This window comes from Zonotrichia albicollis, chromosome 3, assembly GCF_047830755.1.
Source record: "Zonotrichia albicollis isolate bZonAlb1 chromosome 3, bZonAlb1.hap1, whole genome shotgun sequence".
Lineage (NCBI taxonomy): Eukaryota > Metazoa > Chordata > Aves > Passeriformes > Passerellidae > Zonotrichia > Zonotrichia albicollis.
The window spans coordinates 9,091,326-9,113,517 of record NC_133821.1 but is presented as its reverse complement, the minus strand read 5'-3'; the positions used below and the strand labels follow the sequence as shown (position 1 = coordinate 9,113,517).

The following is a 22,192-nucleotide window of genomic DNA, read 5'->3' as shown; positions in this document are numbered from 1 at the left end:
AAAATACCATGTGTGCAGAATAGGAGGAAATATTTTTATTGCTGTATTTCCAGAATGCAGTTGTTGGCAGAAGTATTTAGTATTTCTTAAAAGCATCATGAGTGTGTGAAGTAGTTCAATAAACAGTGTGGGCTTGGCTCTTTTCTGTTCCTAAAGCACAGTAAGTTATAGAAAACTGCCTCATTTGCAATTCCAGCAATAAATGCAGTATGTGGATTTGACAAGAGCACACCCATGGAAAGCAAACACATCCCAGTAGGTGTTGTACCAGCAGGTTATTGTCATCCTCAACATGGGAAGCTGCCAGCCTCACTATGTGACATTTTTAGGTGCATTACCAAAAAAAAAATCTCTCCATCTAAAATTGTTTCACTAGTTATAGTTCCGTGTTATATATGTTTGTATATATATATACATGTTTGTTTATTGGATACTTCAGTCTGAAGATCGAAGCTGTAAGTTGCCTATATATCAAATTTAGAATATAATTTTATTTTTCAGCATAGAACATGTACCTTACGCTTCACTAAACCTGAATTACTTGTAGAAAGGGTATTCAAATTCATCTGAATTACTTGTAGAAAGGGTATTCAAAAAGAAAAGAGAGAGAGAGAAGGATAGCAGCTTGATTACATAATTGGGGTTACATATTTGGGGCCTCAGTTCCTATCTATTGACAAGGCTTAATCTTACTGCTGTGAGACATCCAGCTTTGGATTTTTTAGTGTCACTCTTCATTGTCAGGTAAATTACTGTTTTATCTTCATTTTAAAATCGATCTCTAATTGTTTTCATTTAAAGTGTAGTTCCTTGAAGCCCAAACTTGTGAAGAAAAGCTGCCAGCATTTGTAAGAGCCCCCTACCTCCAGTAACTGATTGAAAAATTAAGATTGAGTTGCTGTGCTCTCAATTCTGTGTATATAGGCAAATATAGGTAGTATTGGGGAAGTGTATAGGTAATATTGGAAAGAAATGCATCTTGTTGACTGCATCCATATTGACAAAATGCATTTTGCAGTTGGAAATCCTGTGGTGGGCCCCTTTGGATCAGGACCAGAGCTGGGATGAATTACTCCAGTGTTTTTTCTAGGGGAGGACATTTATTCTGGTGACTGAAAGCAGTGCCTTTGGTCTGTGTTGGAGGTCTTTTGGCCTCCCAGCAGAGTTTAAAGTTTTGGCCATAATTTGAAAGGCACAAAAGGACCCAGGATGTGCCTCCTGCAGGGATCATTTCTGTCCCTTGGCTGCTGGCCAGCCCTGCAATTAGCAGTGGTGTCTGATGCTGGCAATATCAAAAGGTTATTGCCATTACATAGGAGAGGGGAGTCACTTGGCGCAGCAGCTCTTCATGAGACTCTTTAGCTTAAATTATTTTCAAGTAACCTCCAAGGCATGCTGCAGAAGCTGTAAGTGTTATGGGTTTTTGAGAGCACGAGGGTGTGTTACTGGGGATGAGAGGAGAGTGAGCAGCTTTCCTGGAGTTTTTCCAAACTCCTGCCTCTGTGTGACTTTTAAATGCTGCTGGCTGACAGATGATTTAATTGTGCTTCAGCATTAAAGCTTCTGGGAAGTTTTTAGAAACTTAATTGCTGTTATGTACTGAGTATTTTGTATAGATCTCCTGTTTATAAAGTCATATATAGAGGGAGGAAAAAAAAAAGGAAATATAGTAGAAAAGGGACTGAAATCACTACCACTGAGATTTGCTTCTGCAGTTCATTTACAGCAATAAAAATAACAAGGCAAGTAACAGTTTAAATGGAATTTTAATATTTTCAGTAGTCTGACCAATGCTCATCCATTCTTTTGGGAGGGAGGTATGGAGAGATCCTTTTCTATTCCCAATTCCTGGCTTCCTCCCCTCTTCCCAGTCCCTCTTTGCATCCCCCAGCTGTCCATCTCCCCAGAAGGCCCTTCTCTCCAGCCCAGGGCAGTGCTGCTTTCAGGCAGAACTGCTTTGAGCGCCTTTGCAGTGCTGTGTGTCTCAGGCTGTGCCCACTCCCAGGTGCTGGGACAGGCTGGGTGAGCTTTGCTCTCTCTGCAAACCCTCTGGGCACCCTTTCCCCTGTTTTCAGTCAGCTCACCCTCACCTGCCTGGGAGTGCCTGGAGTAGGGGTGCCCAGGGTAACCAGAACAACCAAACACAGCCTTGCTGCACATGCACAATCAGCCCTGGGCTGGGTTATCTTCTGAGATGAAATTTCACCCTTCAACTTTTGGTGAAAACAAAACACAGGCTCCCTGTGCCACCAAGGTTTGGGGTGCAGAATATTTCCCAATGAAGCACTAGAGGACATTATTGCTTTTTAAAGTAGATCTTTATCTGCTGCCAACTCTATTTTTTAAACAAAGTGAACATAAGGATACCCTTCTGTTCCACTGGAGGATCAATGATGAGCAGTGATCACTGCTATTGGAAGAATATTTTGCTCTCAGCTCCTTCTGATAACTCTGGGACTTTTTCTCAAGAGGAGACGTTTGCTTTACCCCATTTATTTTCTTCTGTTTGCTCATTACTAACTGTAGAAGCAAGTGAGAGGGGAAGAGCCGTTTTCTTGAGCACAGAGCCTTCCCCACTGTTTCTGGCCATTTTCTGAGGTGCTGTATTGTCAGTGGGGTGTAAAGCCTTGTCATTTGTCACCCTGGAGCTGTTGCATGCCATGTTGTGGTATTGGTGTGTCCTGCTTCCATCTGCTCTCTGTGGTGTTTGTGTGAGTGTTCCTGAGCATCCCCACAGCCTGTGGTGTTTGTGTGAGTGTTCTGGGCATCCCCACAGCCTGTGGTGTTTGTGTGAGTGTTCCTGAGCATCCCCACAGCCTGTGGTGTTTGTGTGAGTGTTCCTGAGCATCCCCACAGCCTGTGGTGTTTGTGTGTGTGTTCTGAGCATCCCCACAGCCTGTGGTGTTTGTGTGAGTGTTCCTGAGCATCCCCACAGCCTGTGGTGTTTGTGTGAGTGTTCCTGAGCATCCCCACAGCCTGTGGTGTTTGTGTGAGTGTTCTGGGCATCCCCACAGCCTGTGGTGTTTGTGTGAGTGTTCCTGAGCATCCCCATAGCCCCTCTGGATAACCCTGCTGTGTTTAGGCGCTGCAGACTGCCAGTGGCATCCCCTGAAACATCCTTCCCTAACTGCATGATTGATTTGGCATTGGTTGTAATTTCTTGGAGTTAATTAAGCACATGCACCAATGGATTGGTTGTAAGAAAAGAAATTGGATTTGATATTACCTTTCTTATGGTAAAAGAAAAATCTTTAAAAACTTTCTACATAAGGAATTACAGCAAATGCTGATAGTGCTGTGTAAGCCATGTCAACACCATCCTGTCACTGCACATTATTGACTGCCAGTATGGGGGTGGCCTCTTACATCTCTGGATTCTGCTGAAACTAAAGCTTGGAAACTGTGCACCTTCTGGGGGACTAGTGTGTTTTCACAGTCATATTTATTTCTTTGTTTTGTTGCATCTGCTTACATGCCACTGTTCTGTTAATTCTGGTTTTCATTTTCTTTTAATGTAGAATCAGGCACACAGTGTGCAGCTCTAATCCAGCATGGAGCAAAAACCAAAGTTACATAGCACACTGCAAAGTGAAAACATACAAATTCTGATTTTTTTTTAGTCTATTAGAAATCACTGCTAAATTGTACTTAAACATGACATATATTATGAAATCCTAATATTGTAAAGTATTGTGAATTAAGAGATGATACTGTGAAATTCGTGTGCATATTTACTCCAAGAACCTGTGCTGGTTTTTGAATAGTTAAAACATGATGTTTCCACGATTCACAAATAATCATCCAGTACTTGCACATTTCTAAACTCAAATTTCTAATTCTGTATTTACAGTATAGCTTTATTTTACCTTTTTGCTTTAGCTGTAGCTATTGTGTAAGACTTGCATTTTTGCAGAGGTGATTACAGTGCCACCAGTCAAGTCTTTGCAAAAAAAAAAGAAGAGAGAGAGAATTTACAAAGGAACATTCAGCTATTTGTTTTCACCATCTCATTTGCACAGATTCCATGTGCAGTCATTATTTTCATGAATAAACAAGAGTAAGACCAGTTACATGATTGCATTCAATTTTTCTTTTTAAGAACTATTTATGTGATCAAACTGCCTAGGTTTCTTATGAAAGATAAATTCATTTTCTACCTAATGCTCAAGTTGCTGTTGAGCAATCTGTGAATTATAGGGCTGCTTTTTTTTCTTTTTTGTTACATGTCCACTTCTTTCTTTCTCATCTGCAGTAATGAAATGCTCTGTGTGGTAGCCATGCACTGTCTTGTTTTGCTGAATTCTCTTGTTTTCTCACCTCAGCATCAGCGAGATCCTCGGCTCAATGAAATTTTGTTTCCCTTCTATGACACGAAAAGAGCTATGCAGATAATTGAGACATACGAGCCAGATGAAGACTTGAAGAGGAAAGGTAAAGGGGGAGGGAGTTCAGAGTTCACTGGGTGTGGGCATTTGGGGAGTTTGTTCTGAAGCATTCAGGCTTTCAAAGGGAGTTTGCTGTGCCTGTGGTGTGGGGACAAGCACTTGTGGAGGGTGCTGGGCCAGGACACTGCTCTGCTGGAAAAACACCTCCCCTTCAAAATCAGATTGGTTTTTGCCCCCTTTTCTTCATACTCAGGATCAGCTGAGAGCACTTGGGTAAAACGTTCTGGAGCAGCTCACCCCTGGCTGACACCAAGCACAGAACATTTAAGCTCCATTAGGGTTTTTTTCAGAAAGTTAGAAGTAGAATGGAAACTGGGATCACTCCACTTCTCTGTGTAAGAGAAAAATAGGCTTAAAGAAAATAAAAATAGGACTGCTGCAACCTTGCCTTAACAATAGCTGAATGTTCATAAACTACTTCAGAGAGAGCAATGCCAAAATTAGTGCCAGGTAACCATTCCCTGCAGCAGCTCTTTGTGAGTAATCCCTTCTTCCCTATCACAGATCATTTTCATTTTTCAGACTCTTGGCCTCTTTAAAACTGATATTGCCATACTAATTATTCCTAATTTGGTTTCATTAAAAATTACCCCTTAATTTATATTTTTTTATACTTTATTATAGGCATAGACCAGCAGACAGATAAGAGAGGTGTTATGAATTCTGTATTCTGAATTCCTGTATGTGCCATGTTCATTGTAGGTTTCTGATTTCATTTACAAAGGTATGAACATGTATTTCAAACAGTAAATGCAGATTTCCCTAATGAGGGTATTGTAGATTTTGTGAATGAAGCTCTGCAGAGTTTCTCAGGTGCATGTCCCTGTGTGTGTGTCAGTGGGGAGCTGGGTGACAGTGATGTGGCACAGGGCTGGCTGTGAGAGGGGGCGGGAAGGGGCACAGAACCTGCTCCATGACTGCAGAACTCCCAGAGATCAGAACTGTTGGACTGTTCTGAGGAGATGTCACTGCCTGTTTGCACCTCCTTCTGTGCCTTGGCCCTTCTGCTGCTGAGTGCTGGACTCAGGAGTGGAGCTGGTGGGCACCTGGTTTTAATTTGGGACATAATGGCACATTTGGCACCACGTGCTGGGCAGCCTTGAGCACGGGAAGGGGAGAGCTGAATGCTTGCAGGAAGCTGTGTAAATCTGGAACATAATGGCACATTTTGCAGCCTGGAGCAGAGGACCAGGAGAGCTGAATGCTTGCAGGAACCTGTGTAAATCTGGAACATAATGGCACATTTTGCAGCCTGGAGCAGGGGAAGGGGAGAGCTCCTTGCTTGCAGGAACCGGTGTCACTAGCAGGTTCTGGGCTGGATCCGTGCTCTGGGAGGGGGTCTGGGGCTGTGCACCCTGTGCTGCTGGCAGTGACTCACCATGGCTCCCTGTCCCTGCAGGTGTCATCTCCAGTGATGGCTTCTGCAGGTACCTGATGTCAGATGAGAATGCCCCCGTGTTCCTGGACCGCTTGGAGCTGTACCAGGAGATGGACCATCCTCTGGCTCACTACTTCATCAGCTCCTCCCACAATACCTATCTAACAGGCAGGCAGTTTGGGGGCAAGTCTTCAGTGGAGATGTACAGACAAGTGCTTTTGGCTGGATGCAGGTTGGAAGCAGGACATAATCCATATTTGTGAATCTAATGCTTTAAACTAAAAATACTGTGTAATGTACCTTTGTGTTGCTATCTTGTACAATTGAATGTGTAAATGTGTTGGTGTGGCAAATGAAAACTTGTGTTTGTTTAAGAATCTTATTTTTCTCACAAAAGCATTCCTCCAGGCAGAGGAATGTAGAAATTGATATAAGGAGAGTTTGTGAGAAAGTTAGCAGAAGTTTGATCTCAGAATGACAGCTGGAGAATTTCAGAGGGCTCTCTGCTTTATAGTGACAAAGTTTATATGTTAATGAGAATCAGGAAGTTTATTATTTCCTGCTTAATTTCTACTAATTGACTTAATAGAATAAGAAGAGTGGCTCAGTGCTAAAGACATTATTGTCCAGATGAGAATGTACTGACTCACACATGCCATATTTATGGTGGTATATCCAGAGTTGCAGAAATAACACATGTACAGCTTAGAAAGAGTTGTGCAGTGCCCAAAACTGATTTGCAGCTTACTGTTCTGACCATCACTGCTAAAACATGTCCCAGGTAGCTCACCTGGAATAAAACACCGTGTTTATTTTCCTTGGATCCTCAGGTGTGTAGAGCTGGACTGTTGGGATGGCAAAGGTGAAGACCAGGAGCCCATAATAACCCATGGGAAAGCAATGTGCACAGACATCCTTTTCAAGGTAACACCTCTGCAGCTGGCAGCAAAGCCCAGGGGAGGCCAGGCAAGACAGCCTCCCCTCCTCCCTGGGCTGCTGCTCCTGTGGGATGCACTGATGGGGCAGGGCTTCTGGCCCAGGCTCTGGGGCTCTTTCCTGACCTGCACCACCCACCCTGGGCTCCCTCTGCCTTCCCACAGAGCCTGCAGGGAGCAGGCTGGCTTCTCCTGCCCCACTCCCTCACACCCTGGGGCCCTTTGCACCCCAGAGCAAATACCTTTGTTGTCTGAGGAGTTCCTCACTGTGGAAAGGGCCTGGAGGGGCAGCAGTGGGGCCCTTTGCACCCCAGAGTAAATACCTTTGTTGCCTGAGGAGTTCCTCACTCTGGAAAGGGCCCTGAGGGGCAGGAGTGGGGCCCTTTGCACCCCAGAGTAAATACCTTTGTTGCCTGAGGAGTTCCTCACTGTGGAAAGGGCCTGGAGGGGCAGGAGTTCCTGTGGGAGTGGGAGTTGCCCACTGATGGCTGTGGGTGGCAGTGCCATCCTGCTGCAGGGGCAGGGAGCCTGTGGGGGCATCAGAACACAGGGGTTTCTGCCTCTCTCTCCATTTGCACATTTAAGACATCCCTGTGTTTCTCAGGGTGGGGTGGATAATAAAAAATCCCTTTGATTATCTGTTTAATTTGATCCATTCTGACTTGTATCCTGTTGCTGCTTTTTTGCAGGATGTAATTCAAGCCATTAAGGAAACAGCATTTGTAACATCAGAGTACCCTGTCATTCTTTCATTTGAAAATCACTGCAGGTATGTAGTGCCCACTGTTAATTTTTAAATTGTGCACTGTCTGAGAGAGATGATATAGTTTAAAATACTATGATATGATACTTGAAAACAGTGGGGGGTATGCAGGGACACTGAATGTCACTTAATATACTCATCAATCTTTATGTAGCTTAATAGTGGCAGTATTTTTATCTGTGATAAAGCTGTGAAATGTATTTGGATGTTCCATTAGCTGTGTGAGATTCAGTTATTCTACTTTTTTAGTCTTGTTAAATTCATCTATGTGAAATAATAGACTTTTATTGGCAGTATAATTACAGTGAAGTAATACTTCTCAGTTGAAATAAAGTGGGCAGTATATAATTTGGGATGTCTCTATTACTTAGCATCATTCTTTTGTGCTGAGGGATAGTGATTTCGCTTTTACATTTAAAAATTACCTGGCATAATCTTTTCCAGCAAATATCAACAGTACAAGATGTCAAAATACTGTGAAGACCTTTTTGGAGATCTCCTGTTGAAGCAGCCTCTAGAAACACATCCAGTATGTTATATTGTGCTAGTCTCTCTATTTTTTGTATTAGTTTTATTTAAAAGAGATGATTTTTCATCCTAAAATATTTTTAGGAAAAATTTTTCACTGGAATGGCTGCCTGGGGAGGTGGTGGGGTCACCATCCCTGGGGGTGTTTAACAAAGCTGAGCCCTCTGTGTTGTGTCCTCCCCTCCTGTGGGTGGGTTCAGTCCCAGCTGCTCACAAACGCTGCAGAGGTGGCAGGAGCAGCTCTTGGCAAAAACTTGCATCTGAGAACCTGGCCAGGGCCTGAGGGAGGCAGGCTAGGGGAGATGTGGCACTTGGCTGGAGCACATTTGGTTTGGAGTAAAAGCGAATGTTTGTCCCGAGGGGCATCCAAGTGTGGCCGTGCGTGGGAATGCAGCCCGGCAGAGATGGGCTCTGCAGCACTGACCTCTAGTGGAGTTACACTGCACATCTAGTGGGGTTACATTAGACATCTAGGGGAGTTCCACACCTGGAGGAGTGACACATCCCGTGGGGTTCCACACCTAGAGGAGGGACACATGCAGTGCAGTCCCACACCCAGTGCAGTTCCAGCCCCAGCGCTGGCAGGAGCGGGTGTGCTCACCCAGCCTGCCTGGGTGCTGGCCAGGACCCTTGCCCTCCCTCGAGGAGGTTTCCACCCATTCCCCTGGGGCTGGGTTGATATGGTGGTTTTCTATTTGGTTTCAATTCGTGCTGCTTCTCTCTAGCTCAGATTTGGATTAAGGGATCAGAGTGTCTCAATAGTTCTTCTAAGAATTGTCACTATTCATGGAAACACCTTCTGCTCCTGTACCATTTAGGCTTCTCTGGAAACCCCAGCCTGTTATGGTGCTAAGAATGCCAGGTTGTGGGTTCAACCTCTGTATGGGCCATTCACTGGAGAGTTGGGCTCAATGATCTTTGTGGGTTCCTTCCAACTCAGAATATCCTATGACTATACCAGCAACTCCCAGGGTAACATTCCTAGCAAGCTTGAGGTGGGGAGGGTGCTAATCAGCTTACCCAGATCTCTGTTTCTTAGCCTCAGTGATGTGATGGGGCTTAAATCAGAGGATTTCATACTTTTCCTCTTTTCTGAATAGTATTTTTTCTCCTTCCCCAAACTGGAACTTTTATTACTACTTCCTTGTGTGTGTATGTGTATGTCCCCTTTGCCTTCAAGAAGTACTGAATTTGTGACCCTGCTGGCAAAATCAGTCCCCATTACCCAGCTGAGGACTGGTAGTTTTCCATGCCCCAGTGCCAGTCCATTTCCAGTCTCCAGGTGGGTTCTGCAGCTCCAGGGGACCAGAGTAGGTGATTTATTTAGAGATCAGATGATAACAGGCTGAGCCAGGGAGGGAGGGAAAGCAGGAATTCCTCTGAGAGGAGTGCAGGTCACAGCCACACCCTCTGCCAGGCAGGAGAGGTGGGAAAACTCAGAGCAGTGCAGCTGGGGCTGGCCCAGGCTGGAGAGCTGAGTGCTGGCTTCTCCAGCCCCTTCAGCTGAGCACAGCTTCCCCCAGCACAGGCTGGAGAGCTGAGTGCTGGCTTCTCCAGCCCCTTCAGCCGAGCACGGCTTCCCCCAGCACAGGGGAGGAGGGGAGCAGGCTGTGAGCTGCAGTCACACAGCCTGCTGGGTGTGCCTGAGGTGCCACTGCTCCTTCACTGCTCCTCGGTGTTCCTGCCCTAAAATCCAGGCCCAGACAGGGAAAGGGAGGCCAAAGGGTGTCGTTATTACTGAGCATTTTCTTTGAATTGTTTTACAGCTTGAACAAGGTAAAGCCCTGCCATCTCCCAATGACCTCAAAAGAAAGATTCTCATAAAGAATAAAAGGCTGAAACCTGAAGTAGAAAAGAGTAAGTAACGTTTGTCAAATACTAAATAAACAAAAGTCCAGATCACTGCAAACAGGCTTTGTTACCAAAGTTTCCAGATTGTTTGTACTTCAGTGCTGGGAGAACAGGAACTACATGTAAATAACATTTGGTTTGCCCTTGTGTTTCGTGTGAGTGCCAGTCTAGGCCTTGCTATCAGCATGCTGCACAGCACAGCCAGCCCCAGAAATGTAATCCTGGGTCTTTTATCACACTGCTGCTTGAGCTGAAATATGAGGCAGATAGAATCTCCTGTCAGCTCTGCCGACAGCAGTCTGTTTGCATTGCTGTGTTCTTCCAGGATAAGCATGAAGTGAAATGGAATTTCAAATTGCTCCTCTTGCTGTTGTTGCCAGTTGTGATGTTTATCTCCTTCCAGTAACAATAATGTTGCTGTATTAGTTCCCAGTGTGGCTGCAATGATAAACCCTGCTCCTTCTCCATCCCAAGAGAAACCCCCAGGCATTGCACTGGCTGCAGGCATAGCTGGCTGTGCCCCTCCTGTGTGACTGAATGCCCATGGGAGCACAGCTGGAAACCCATGTGCAGGGATCAAACCCTGAAGGGGCAGCTGCCTGTTTATCCTGTGAGGGAGCAATGTGCTTGCTCCAGAGACCTTTGTAGTCTATGGGAATTTAGAGGAATTTCCTGGATTGTCAAGCAAATTGTATTTAGTGACAGGGAATTTCTTCCCAGCAGGGTGGTTAGACATTGGGGTGGGCTGCCCAGAGAAGTGGAGAGTCCCTGTCCCTGCCGGAGGTTAAGGAAAGGCTGCTGTGGCACTCAGCCACTCTGCCTGACAGAGCTGGTGCTTCAGGCACAGCTTGGATGCAGCCTCAGAGGCCTTTCCCAACCTGATTCTGTGCTCCTGTGAAGTATTTCCCTTCATTTCAGTGAGCTTCGGGCACAGCCCTTACTGCTGGCCACTTTTCAGATCTAACAGCAATCTGTGTTTATTGGTGTTACTTACTCTGTAAAATTTTATTACCAACTGCAAAGCCAGAGGAGTCAATAAACAGAATGATCTGAGGAACAGGGAATCATTTGTGATGGTTCTCTTGTATTTCTTTGTGCTACAGACTGTTCATATCATGACTAATTTAATTTTATTTTTCATATTAACAGAACAGCTTGATGCTCTGAAGAAGATGATGGAGGCTGGGGAAACTGCTGCTCCTGTAAATATCCTGGAGGATGATAATGAAGAGGAAATAGAAAGTGGTGAGGATTTCCTGGAGGAATTTCCTGGAGGCCTGTGGCAGATCCCTGGGCTGGGTGCTCCCTTCCCTCGTGCCCGTGCTCTGTGGCAGCAGCAGCTCTGGACTCAGTGCAGGGCCATCTGTGCAGACCCCAGCCTGGCAACCCCACCCTGGACAATTTCACCTTCCATTCACTGGTCAGAAGTTGTGTTAGAGCACCAACCAAATCAGACTTTCATTCTGAGAGGCAGAGGCTAAGAAGTTGTGATCTTTGCTTTGAGAACACATATTGTCACTGTGTTTAGCACTTGGGTCAGCATCAGAGGGGATTACTACATTATACTGTATAAGGATGAAATGAGGGGAAGGATTTTTCTTGCCAAACCTCAGTTACCCTCAGTGTAAATGTGCAGCTCTGAGCCAGTGATGTGGCCAGCAGAGAAGAATCCATGTATTCAGGGTGTGATCCACCCTGTGTGTTTAAATGTGCACCTTCAGAAGGTGTAAATCACACCCCACCTGCCAGTGTCTGAGCCCATGGCCTGTGCCCTGTGTCACAGTGAATGTCCCACCTTTAGCCTCCACCTGCTCCTCATTTATTTGACTTTTTCTTTCCCCTTTAGTTTTTAGCTTTGAGTACTGTAGGTTCTAATGGAAATCACCCTAAAAGCAGATGAGAACAATTCCCTGTAGAGGGGCACACAAGGAGCCTGACAATGCTCTCAACCCTGGCCACTGGCATCTTCTTAGGTCTTTATTTAAAGAACTCTATCATCAGTTCTTGTTATTTCCCAAGGCTAATGGCTTTTGTTTTTACACCTGAGCAAAATACTGATTACTTCAAAAATACAGCAAATAAAATTTCTCTTATGAACCATCTGAGGCCCTAACTGTAATTTACTGCACTTGGAAACAGTTAACTAACTCTTACAAATCTAATACTCTGGATTTTACTCCTGTTTTTAAGAAATGCCGCACTCAGACCTGTGAATTCAGCTGCCATTTGTTTCATGCCTTGCAAAGAAAACAGCAGCTGCTGTGGTTTTGCACTGATCCTTTTTATTTTCTGTGCAGCTGACCAGGAGGAGGAAGCTCATCCTGAGTACAAGTTTGGAAGTGACCTTGTAGATGATTACAGTCAAAAAGAAGCTGTTGCCATCAGTGTCAAAAAGGTGGGATTGCTTCTTTCATATATATATTGTTATGAAAACTTTGTATGGGGGCTGTTGCAAAAGGCACTCTGCTTTGTGGAGACATCAGAGCACTTGTCACAAGACTCCAACCTGAGATCTTCACTAGGTGCCCCTCACCTTCAGGTTCATGAGAACACACAGCTTTGTAGCCAGAACCACTCTTCCCTTGCTCAGGTGGGATATGCACTCACTGAGGAAACAGAATCAGTGGGTAGGGAGCAGTATTCAGTGGAGGATTTAATCAGAAATCCCAGTTAAAGGCAGCAAACAGCTCCCTGCTCCAGCCTGTGTGCTTCACTTTGCACCTCAGGTGCAGAATCCCAGTAAGAGGTGGAACATGATTCCTTGCTGAGGAACAACAGAGGTGAACAATTCCTTGCTCAGCAGTACTTTGGCAGGGCTGCACTCGGTGTGTTCACTGCAGGGTTCTCCTGTATCATGTTCCATGGTTAACCTTGGGGTGGGTTCTCTCTTCCTCCTGCAGCGTGGAGGCAGAACAGGGCAGTAATTCCCAGGGAGGTGTGGCAGAGGGGGCTCTGTCAGGCTGGCAGACAGGAAAAGGTTCTCTGTATTCCACTCACACCTGACCATTGCAGCTATCAGTCACTTGGATGTTATTGATGGTAACTAGATCCAGAGCTGGAATTCAGAGTAAGCTGCTCTGGCACTGGCAGCATTAGTGCTGCTGGCTGCAGAGCACAGCCCTCCTGTGAGGGCTGAGGTACCTTAGCAGATCATGTTCCTCTGCCTCTCCAGTGTTCTGGCCACTTCTTCCCTCCTTCTTGCCTTGCTTTGGATGTTTCTGCAGACAGAAGTGTAGGAGTGGAAAGCAGCAGTGTGTGTGCAGCAGCGCCAGAGCCGTCAGACCTGCCTCTGGGTATCTTCTGTCATCACCTTGGCTTCCTCAGCTCTTGTGGATCCTCCCACTGCAGTGTCATTGCACTTCTTTGCATTTCCTGAGTCACTGCTCCTTGACTCCCTGAATGTTTTGGGCTGTTTTGGTTGGATGGGGTTTTTTTGTAGTTGTTGTTGTTACTGTTTTGAGGATTTTTGTTTGTTTCCAGACTAGTCACTCATCCTCAGCACGTGTCCTTGGGTAACTTCTCTGCTCCTCTGCTGATCAGTGCCTTGATCTTTACTCTGCAGGAATGCACACTCAGTGCCAGACAGTATTTACCTGAGATTCTCAGTAGCTTTTAATTGAAGGCAGGCCCCAGACTGCTGCATTGCACATAACATCCTGGGACAGGCCTTCTCCACTGTGGACATGTCAAGCACAGTTTACAGCACTCATTACCCTCAGTTTTCAGAGCCTGGCAGTTTGCACATGCAGATCAGATGATCTTTATTGTGGTATCTTGATCTGGGTGTGTTATTCTTTCATTCTTCTCTGAAGCTTCCTGTGCCAGCATCTAGCGATAGCTCTGGTTTAACTGTCTGCCATCCTTCATCCTGTTCCCATGGCTGAGTTTCAGATCTTGTGTACCCAAATTTGGAGCAGATACAAATTTTTGAAAGTGTATGGAACAGATGAGCCTTGCAGGAAGGTGGAAAAGGGTTTACATTTTGCTAAATGCATTCACTTTTTGAGGATTTTTTCCTCCTTACTGTGAGTGTTTCCTATTGCTTTTTCTTTGGGTAATGTATATATATTTTCTTTCCCTCAGGCTGTTGAAGATTCTGAGCAAGAAAACAATAAAAAGGTGACACAGGATGTAATGTAGTTTATTTTATTGCTTTATATATAACCTGCATATTACTCACCATGCATTCTCCGAGGTTTAACAATTTTATGCTCAGTTTTCACCACACCTATTTTTGACAGTGACTCTACCTCCTTTGGTCCTCTAGGGTTTCTTCTGCTGTGCTTTTACACTGGGGTCAGGGCTGTCAGAAACCTGGGGACAGACAGGAGTGCATGACCTTTGCCTGCCTAGGAGTAGCTGATCTCATGCACTGGGAAACCTGTTCTCTGAGTGGTGCTGAGATCTGTCATCCCTGCTCGATTCTGCCCTCTGCCCTTACCCTGACTGCACTTTGTTTTCCTCTCTCTTTCTTCCTTTTGCTTTCCCTTGGGACTTCTGCATTTATCTTCTCCCAGGAATCCCTTCTGTAAGACTCTTCCCACCTCTTTCCACTTCTCTCCTCCTCCTCCTCTTCTCTCATCCAAGCTGCTCCTGTTCATAACCACACTTTGTTTCAGTCTGTGTTGTTTTCTAAGTGAGTTCTGCTCCTTTTCTTGAGGGGTGGGGAGGTGTAAATGACATGGAGATCAACTTTCTCCCTTGTCTTCTCTATCCCCTACAAGGCTCCTGTGCATTCCTTTGTTTCTGCAGACTTTAGGAAACATTCCTTCCTTGCCTCTTTCTTAACTCACAGTTTTAAAGTTGCGAACAGTGCAGAGTATAGCCCTACTGTAAAAATCAGGGGTCTGCAAGGGAGTAAGATAGCACCAATGTCTGGTACCTTGTCTTTGAGGCAGTGTCAGTGATGCAGTCACAGGGCTGCACCTGCAGGGTGCCATTGCCTGGCACTGAGGCACCACAGCCCTCAGGCTCCCTTTTGCCTGGGACTCCTTTGCCTGGAGGTGTTGATGGATCAAGGCAGTTCAATGAGATTCGCTGTTCTGAGCAGTCAAAGCAGGCACTTTAAGAGCCCTGGGTTTTAGGAGGTGGGTGTTCAGTTCTGCCTGAGTTCATGGCCTTTCAGAAGTTAAGACACTGAAAAGAACTGGTTTCAGTGGGTAAATCTGGCCTGAATTTGACCTAAGCTCTATAACCAGCTATTGACCTAGTAACGAAGGAGAAAGCCTGTTTTCTCCTAACACAGGGATGTGCAGTGGGCATATCTTGGGATCACATCTGTGAAACCTCAGTGTGCACATTTCTGAAAAGCAGTTGGGTTGAGCCCTGGTGATCAGCATTAAAATGTGTTGTCAGTTTGATTTCATGGGCTGCTGGAAGTGTAATTCAGTCCAAAATGCACATACAACAATGTGTACCTGGACTCATTCTGCTAGCTCAGTCACTCTGTGCAGCCACAAAATTGTGTTCCTTTGACTATAATCATCTCACAGCGAGGCATAAGTGGTTCCAGTTCACATGGGTTTCATTCTTGGGATGTGCCTGCCCCGCCTGGCAGGCAGAGGTCCATCACTCTGGTAAGTGGGCTCACTTTCCCTTTGCTCTGCCCCCTCAGGGAGTGAAAGAGCTGCAGCAGTGCAGGGTCTGTGAGCTGCATTTCCTCCAAACCCAGAAAGGGCCTGGGCCAGCTTCCTCTTCTGTATTTCCTGAGTCAGGGATGGGGAGAGCTTCTGCCAAACACTGAGCTGCAGGCTGCGTGTCTGAATACACTGTACTTCCCAGCAGAAGGTCACTGCCAGCCTACAGGCAGATTTTTTTCTAGGAGAACAACCAAAGATGCATGTGTGGGAAAAACATGATGAATTTGCAGAGATTGTTCAGCTTGACAGAATTTTTCCTTTTTAATTTCAGTGAAAAGAATGTGTTTCAAACTGGTTTAGGGAAAGGCAAATACTGGACAGGGAGAGCCAATTAAGAAATGCCTCCTGATGTGGGTTTCTAGCAGATGAGATACTTGTAGGAAACTCTAAGTTCAGTTACAAATAAAGTGCATATTTATATAGGTGATGGATTCAGGATTTTATCAGTTGAAGTGGGTAAGAATAGGAACTTGGTACCGTGTCTCTTGTCTTGTGACACCTGTTTGTCCAGTGAAGGCTGTGGTTCCTACATTTTTGTTTGCTTCTGTTAGGAAAGATTAATAGTGGAACGCATTTGTCTTTTGATGGTGAGGAAGTTCTACTGAGTGCCAAGTACACACAGTTTCTATCAGAAAATGCATATTAGATCACAGGTTTTGGAATTTATTTGACAAAGATGGATCATTACCTCCCAGCATTGTTCAGGCTATTGGAATATTTATCTTTTATCTCAGTGTTACCCTACTAACTTCATGTAATATTTACCCACTGCTTAGGAGCTTTTCTATCATCAGCCCTCTTGCATGCATCCTATAACATTGACAGTCTTATATCAGCAAGGAAATAAATTTTAACTTGTGACACTAAACTTCCACTTTTCCTGTATTAATTTGCACTGTCTTTAACCTTCTGCAGATTTGGCTGTAATTTTGTCCCACCTTTGAAAAACCCAGCAGCAGTGTTTGCAGACAGAATTGTGATTGTTCTTTTTAATGTGTTTCCAGGGTTTAGTAACTGTGGAAGATGAACAAGCGTGGATGGCATCTTACAAATATGTAGGTGCCACAACCAATATACATCCATATTTATCAACAATGGTCAACTATGCTCAGCCTGTAAAATTTCAAGGTTTCGATGTAGCAGAAGGTAACATAAAAGGTTGAATGAAATACAAGTATTTGCTTAACCTAGGTAGTTTTTTAATCTCTACATTTCCTGAATTTAGAAATAAGGGCATAAGACTTTAGTAGTTTAATGACCATCATCAGTATGTTTGTAGACCTGTTTCCTTGGATGTGAAGTTAGCATGTAATTCCATTAGTCATCCACACGGAGTCACTCAATTACTGGGAGAATAGAAGCTGTTGAGGTTGGTTCTATTCCGTGGGCCTTCCCAACTGAAATGCTTTTTTTAGTTCATCTCTCTCTGCAGTTAGGTGAGCACAGCTGTCACTGTGGGCAGCAGTGAGCTGATACTGCTCACCAGACAATTTATCATGTTGGTTTGCCTTATCTACCACACAGTGCAGGCTCTGAATAACAATGTTGTCCTAAACAAAAAAGGAAAATGTTGTTGATTTCCCAAGGAGAGAAACAGAGCAGCGAGTCAGAAATACTGTGAAATTTCTCATCACTGTAATTTGATTCTATGAAATTTCTTATCACTATAATTTGATTCTATGAGTAATAGATAATGGGGAAAGAGACCAAAAACTGCTGTGTCCTGCTGTTATAGTGCATGATTTTGAATGTGATTCATCATTACAGAGGTGTTTTAAAATGTCTTGTCTTTTCTTTCTAGAACGTAATATTCACCATAACATGTCCTCCTTCAACGAGTCTGTCGGGCTGGGCTATTTGAAGACTCATGCCATTGAGTTTGTGAAGTATCCTTTCACCTCCTCATCCCACCTTCCTAGCAGTTGTAAAACAAACCAGTGCACCTTTCTGCAGTTAGTGTTTAGTCTACAAAGGGAAAGGGGGCATTTCTCCTACTTCATGCAAGGAGAAATAGTGAGATTTGATAGTGAGATTTGATAGTGAGATTTGGAGACTCATGCCATTGAGTTTGTGAGGTATCCTTTGATAGTGAGATTTGAACACTCATGCCACTGAGTTTGTGAAGTATCCTTTCACCTCCTCATCCCACCTTCTTGCCAGTGCTAAAACAAAGCAGTGCACCTTTGTGCATTTAGTGCTGCATGTCTACAGAGGGAAAGGGGAAGTGCCTCAGGAAGGAGAAACAGAGTAACAGAAGAGGAGTGTTTGAAAAGGTGTTGCGATGCTGGAGGTTGCAGGCCATGCCTCTGCACCTGTGTGGTGTTTGTTTGATTTCCTTGATGGATTCCCCAGCTACAACAAGCGGCAGATGAGTCGGATTTACCCCAAGGGGGGCCGTGTGGACTCCAGTAATTACATGCCGCAGATTTTCTGGAACGCTGGCTGCCAGATGGTCTCACTGAACTATCAGACCCCAGGTAGGCAGAGTGACCCTCCCTCCTAAAGAATGGCCTGGGCAGTGGCTGTCAGCCAGATGCCGTGGATTTGCTGCTGGCATTTCTGCAGGAAGCAGACATATGGCTGAATAATGCAGCGGGGTGGGAGCACGGGAGCGTGAGACAAGAGCAATAAAAACAGCCATGCACAGAAGGAAAATTCAGTCCTTTTATGGAAAAATAATGGAGTGCAGCATCTTCCCACTGAAATGGCTTTTATTAATAAAAAGTGTTAATTACAGGGAAATCAGTGCTTTCACAAAACACAGCTCTGGCACAGCTGGGTGCATGTCTGCAAAGCAAGGATGGAGTGTGCTGATTAAGATGGTGAAAAGTAATGACTGTGTGACAAATGCATTTCTAGACCAGTTGTTGGGAGGTGTCAGCAGTCATGTGCTCAGGTCTGAGATCCCAGCTGAGAGAATGATGCCAGGGAATGGAAATGCCTCTCCACAGGGTGATCTGAGAGGAGATGTATGTTCCTGTTCAGTGAAGGTGTGAGTACAGCAGGGCAGGCTGTCTGTTGTTTCCATTGGGTTTTTTAATTCATCTAGGAATGTCTTCAGTCAGATATATAACAGACCCATTTCCCATTGCCTTTTCTGGCTGTGGCAGTGCTTTTGTGCTCATTTGCCCCTCCCTGAACAGTGTCTTTGGTACAGCAGACACTCCTCTTGGTCATCCCCTGAGTTCTGTCCTGCCAAGCTGTGCCCCAGGCTCACCAGCTGAGGAGGCAGGAGAGGGGATGCACTGGAATCTGCTGCTTGTAGAGCACTCCAGTGGGCATGCCAGAGAGGCTGGAGCAGAAATACAAACCTCACTCTGCTCCCAGCACTGCCTCTGCCCACTGCATGTCATTCCCAGCCCCTTTAAATTGCACATTAAGAGTAGTAGCTGTGTGAGTGGAAATGAGCAGCTTTCCTGTGTTCCTCCCCTGTGATCCAGCTGTGCTGTCAAGATGATTGTGGAAATAAAAGTTACAGCTGCCCAGTAACTCCAGTAATAACTGGTATGGGCATAAGACAGTCTTGTATTTTGTATAACAGAGCAGGTTTTGCTCCCTTTGAAGGTACAGTCAGTTGGGCAGGAGAAATACCTGTTTTGTTGCTAAAGCAGGAGGTTGTATTCTCATGTAAGTAGAAAGCTGCAGGAAAACATTTCATTTTTACAAAGTTCTGGAGAGGGTTGGATAGAGGGAGATTGTTACACGTTCATGATCTTCCCCTACCAGTGCTGTAACAGTGCACTCACTAAAACTCACATGCTTGCAAATGTTGAAAGTAAGCAGTGCTGCTGTGATCTTTGTGCTTTCTTGGTGTGGTATTTTATTCAGCTAGGTCCACAGAAAACCAGTGGGACATGCACCTCACCTGCTTTGAGACATCAGGCTGCAGGCAGCTTCATCAGAGCTGTCATTGTGATGGAGTGCATTTCTCAAGGATGTCTCCTCTAGTCTCTCTGTTATTTTGAGGCTATTTGCACTGTTAAAGCTCCTGCTTCCCTCTGTTATTCACAGTGATCTGCAGAAATGTGGATGCCAATCTGCACTGTAGATACCAAAGGTTAGATGCTGGAAATCCCATCCCAGACACTTGGCATGTCCAGAGTTGTTACTTCCCTGCTTGCCAAGTGTGTTTGAATTCAGGGAAATACTGTTTCCTAAGCCCAGCATGGACTTCAGCGTGCTTGGTAAAGCTGTTACTCCTGTGAAAAAATATGAAGTTTTCCTGTTTCTTCCTATTATTTCTTAAATGTGGGTTTTATATGCATTAAATTTTAATTTAAACTTATTATTGGGGAAAACCAGTCTTATTTTCTGATCTAGTGCATGATCTGCATTATTCAGCAGGAAAGTGAGTAGATTCTCTCTCTTGGCAGATCTAGCAATGCAGTTGAATCAAGGGAAGTTTGAGTACAATGGATCGTGCGGGTGAGTGATGTGATTTAAACTGTTGGCACTGTGCATCAGGGTCCTTTACTAAGGTTTTAATAAGATTTTGTCACTATTAATTATGTGTTACAAAAGGAGAATGGGATGCTAGGTGAGGAGTAGAAATCAGCAGAGTTCAGGGAACATTCTCCCCCATAAGGAGGTATTCTAATGAAGATGCTTTTAATTATGCCCAGTTTTCAAATGAGATCCAAGAGGCATTGTGTTCATATTATGAAGATCATGAATGCTGTGCACAGTTATTCAAATCCATCTCCACCTTCTGTTCTCAGCCTTTCTTTGAAGATGTGCCTCAGAGTGGAGATTCATTGCGCAGTTCACAGAATTGCCAAATTTACTTGGACAAGTGGAATCTGAATGCATAGGGAACATATTTCTAATCTGTGCACTCTTAATTGGAGCACAGATTTCACAGAGAATCCTGAAGTGTTTCATCTAAGTTCTTGCTCATGATTTTTGTATGACAAAGGATGTTCAGGGGATGCTGATAGATTTTTCTCAAATGTTGATAGACCTTAATAGGATAGACTGGTCATTAGCAGCAGGAGAAAAGGAGAAGTTTAATGAATCACAGGAAATGACAGTCCAGAAACACATCAGAGTCTGGAAACTCTTCCTGGGAAGGAGCTGCTCTTTTACTGCTGCAGATCTTACTCAGAAAGAAAGTCTGGCGGATGGAGCTTGGTCCAGTTGTTCATTTGGGGGATAGCACAGAGTACTTGGCCATGCCATGCCTTCATGGCAGCTGTGAGCGCTCCAGGAGAGGCTCTTGGCTTTGACAAAGTGCACTCGCTGTAATTTCAATCAAAACAACAAGAACAGAAGAAAACCAAAGCTTTCTTATGGCAGAGTTTGGTTCCTTTCTTCTTGGACCCACCAGCTTAGTAAAAGAGTACCTGCTTACTTTTGCCAAATTCTCTGAAGGACAGGCAAAGTTACCAACTAAATTCCTGGGTTCTTCCATCAGTGCTTTGATAATAATGTAGTGGTAATGCATGGTAATGTTTTGATATGCAGTGTAAATGTGGTGGTGTTTCAGTCACAAGGGAAATGAAAAACTGAGCATTTCCTTCTGCCTGTACTCCTCTTTTCTGATTTGCACCTTTCATGCTGATCAAACAAGGTCATTTCAGCATTTCTTATTGCAGCAGGCTGAAAACAGAGGCTAAGGAGAGTTAGTTGCCTTCTGCCCCAACCTGCCTTAAATTAACCAAATATTAAGAAATCACTTTTCTAATGGAAGAAAAATATTTTTAATGGAAGAAAAAAGAGTAATATTGCTTCCAAACAGAAGCAGTGTTATTAAGAAATGGATGAAAGCACTGACATTCTTTCCACTGGAATTTTTCTAGCATTTTTTAATCCCTGAATTCTGTCTAGGCCTTTATCATATTGTGTACCAGTGATTCACTAGAGGCTAAGGGTGGGTAAAAATTCATCTTCAAGCGGCTTTGTCTGTCAGGGTTGCAGAATTAGCAAGATTTTTCCAGTTGCACATTTTCTTCCATCAGTGGAAGGGAATGTCTGTAATGTGCAGCCTTTCTGCAGTGATCAACTGCTGTTTCATTTTGGTGGCAGAATCCTTGGGTTTTGGTGCACCAGAGCACAAATTGGCTTCATTGATATGGTGATGCACTGTGAGGTCCTCAGGGAGGCATTGTGAGTGTTATTGTGGTGGTACCTTTCATGCTGCTATAATTAACAATCTGTCAGCACTGACATTATCAGTTGTTTCCCCCAAGGTTTCGCAACCACAATGAAAAAATCAGCTTCAAGCTGAAATTTAGTGTACAAGTCTTGAACCACAAGGAGCTGCTTCATCTGGAAAAATAACATTGAAAAATCCCTCTGTGCTTTTCCCAAGTGTTAAAGAATTAAAACAAATGAGAGCATCTGTGTTTTATTACATGGTGACTCCCTGTATTTTTTAACTGTATTGTTCAGTTGTTTTGAAATGTCCTTGATTATATTACATTTATTTTTATCTTAAAATCACAGATTGATTTAATCTCTCTGTAGTTGGTTATTCAAAATTAAAATTAGTGTTTACCTATGTTCCAGACAACTGTAATACTTTCCTTTACTTCCTCACACTTGCGGCTGGAATGAGTCTGTATTTTACACTGCTTAGGCGAGCTCATTGTGTAAGGGCAGAACATCCATTTCATAGGTATTTAATACCATTTTAATTTCCAATCAAGGACAAT

The 22,192-nt window shown here is 44.3% G+C and overlaps 1 protein-coding gene across 8 annotated transcripts in view; it reads left to right on the top strand.

Moving 5' to 3' along the window:
- Positions 1-22,192, top strand: part of PLCB4 (phospholipase C beta 4) — a 173,529-nt gene that overhangs the window by 115,193 nt on the left and 36,144 nt on the right. For 6 of the 8 annotated variants that reach the window (XM_074536586.1, XM_074536584.1, XM_074536590.1 and 3 more), the window contains 13 exons: positions 4,323-4,431; positions 5,845-6,055; positions 6,654-6,747; positions 7,448-7,527; positions 7,966-8,050; positions 9,816-9,906; positions 11,050-11,145; positions 12,198-12,295; positions 13,984-14,019; positions 16,544-16,685; positions 17,341-17,425; positions 17,892-18,016; positions 19,913-19,964. In XM_074536586.1, coding sequence (XP_074392687.1) covers positions 4,323-4,431; positions 5,845-6,055; positions 6,654-6,747; positions 7,448-7,527; positions 7,966-8,050; positions 9,816-9,906; positions 11,050-11,145; positions 12,198-12,295; positions 13,984-14,019; positions 16,544-16,685; positions 17,341-17,425; positions 17,892-18,016; positions 19,913-19,964 — 1,304 coding nt within the window. The remainder of the gene's footprint in view (positions 1-4,322; positions 4,432-5,844; positions 6,056-6,653; positions 6,748-7,447; positions 7,528-7,965; positions 8,051-9,815; positions 9,907-11,049; positions 11,146-12,197; positions 12,296-13,983; positions 14,020-16,543; positions 16,686-17,340; positions 17,426-17,891; positions 18,017-19,912; positions 19,965-22,192) is intronic. The other 2 variants (XM_074536591.1, XM_074536589.1) reach the window with 1 other exon arrangement.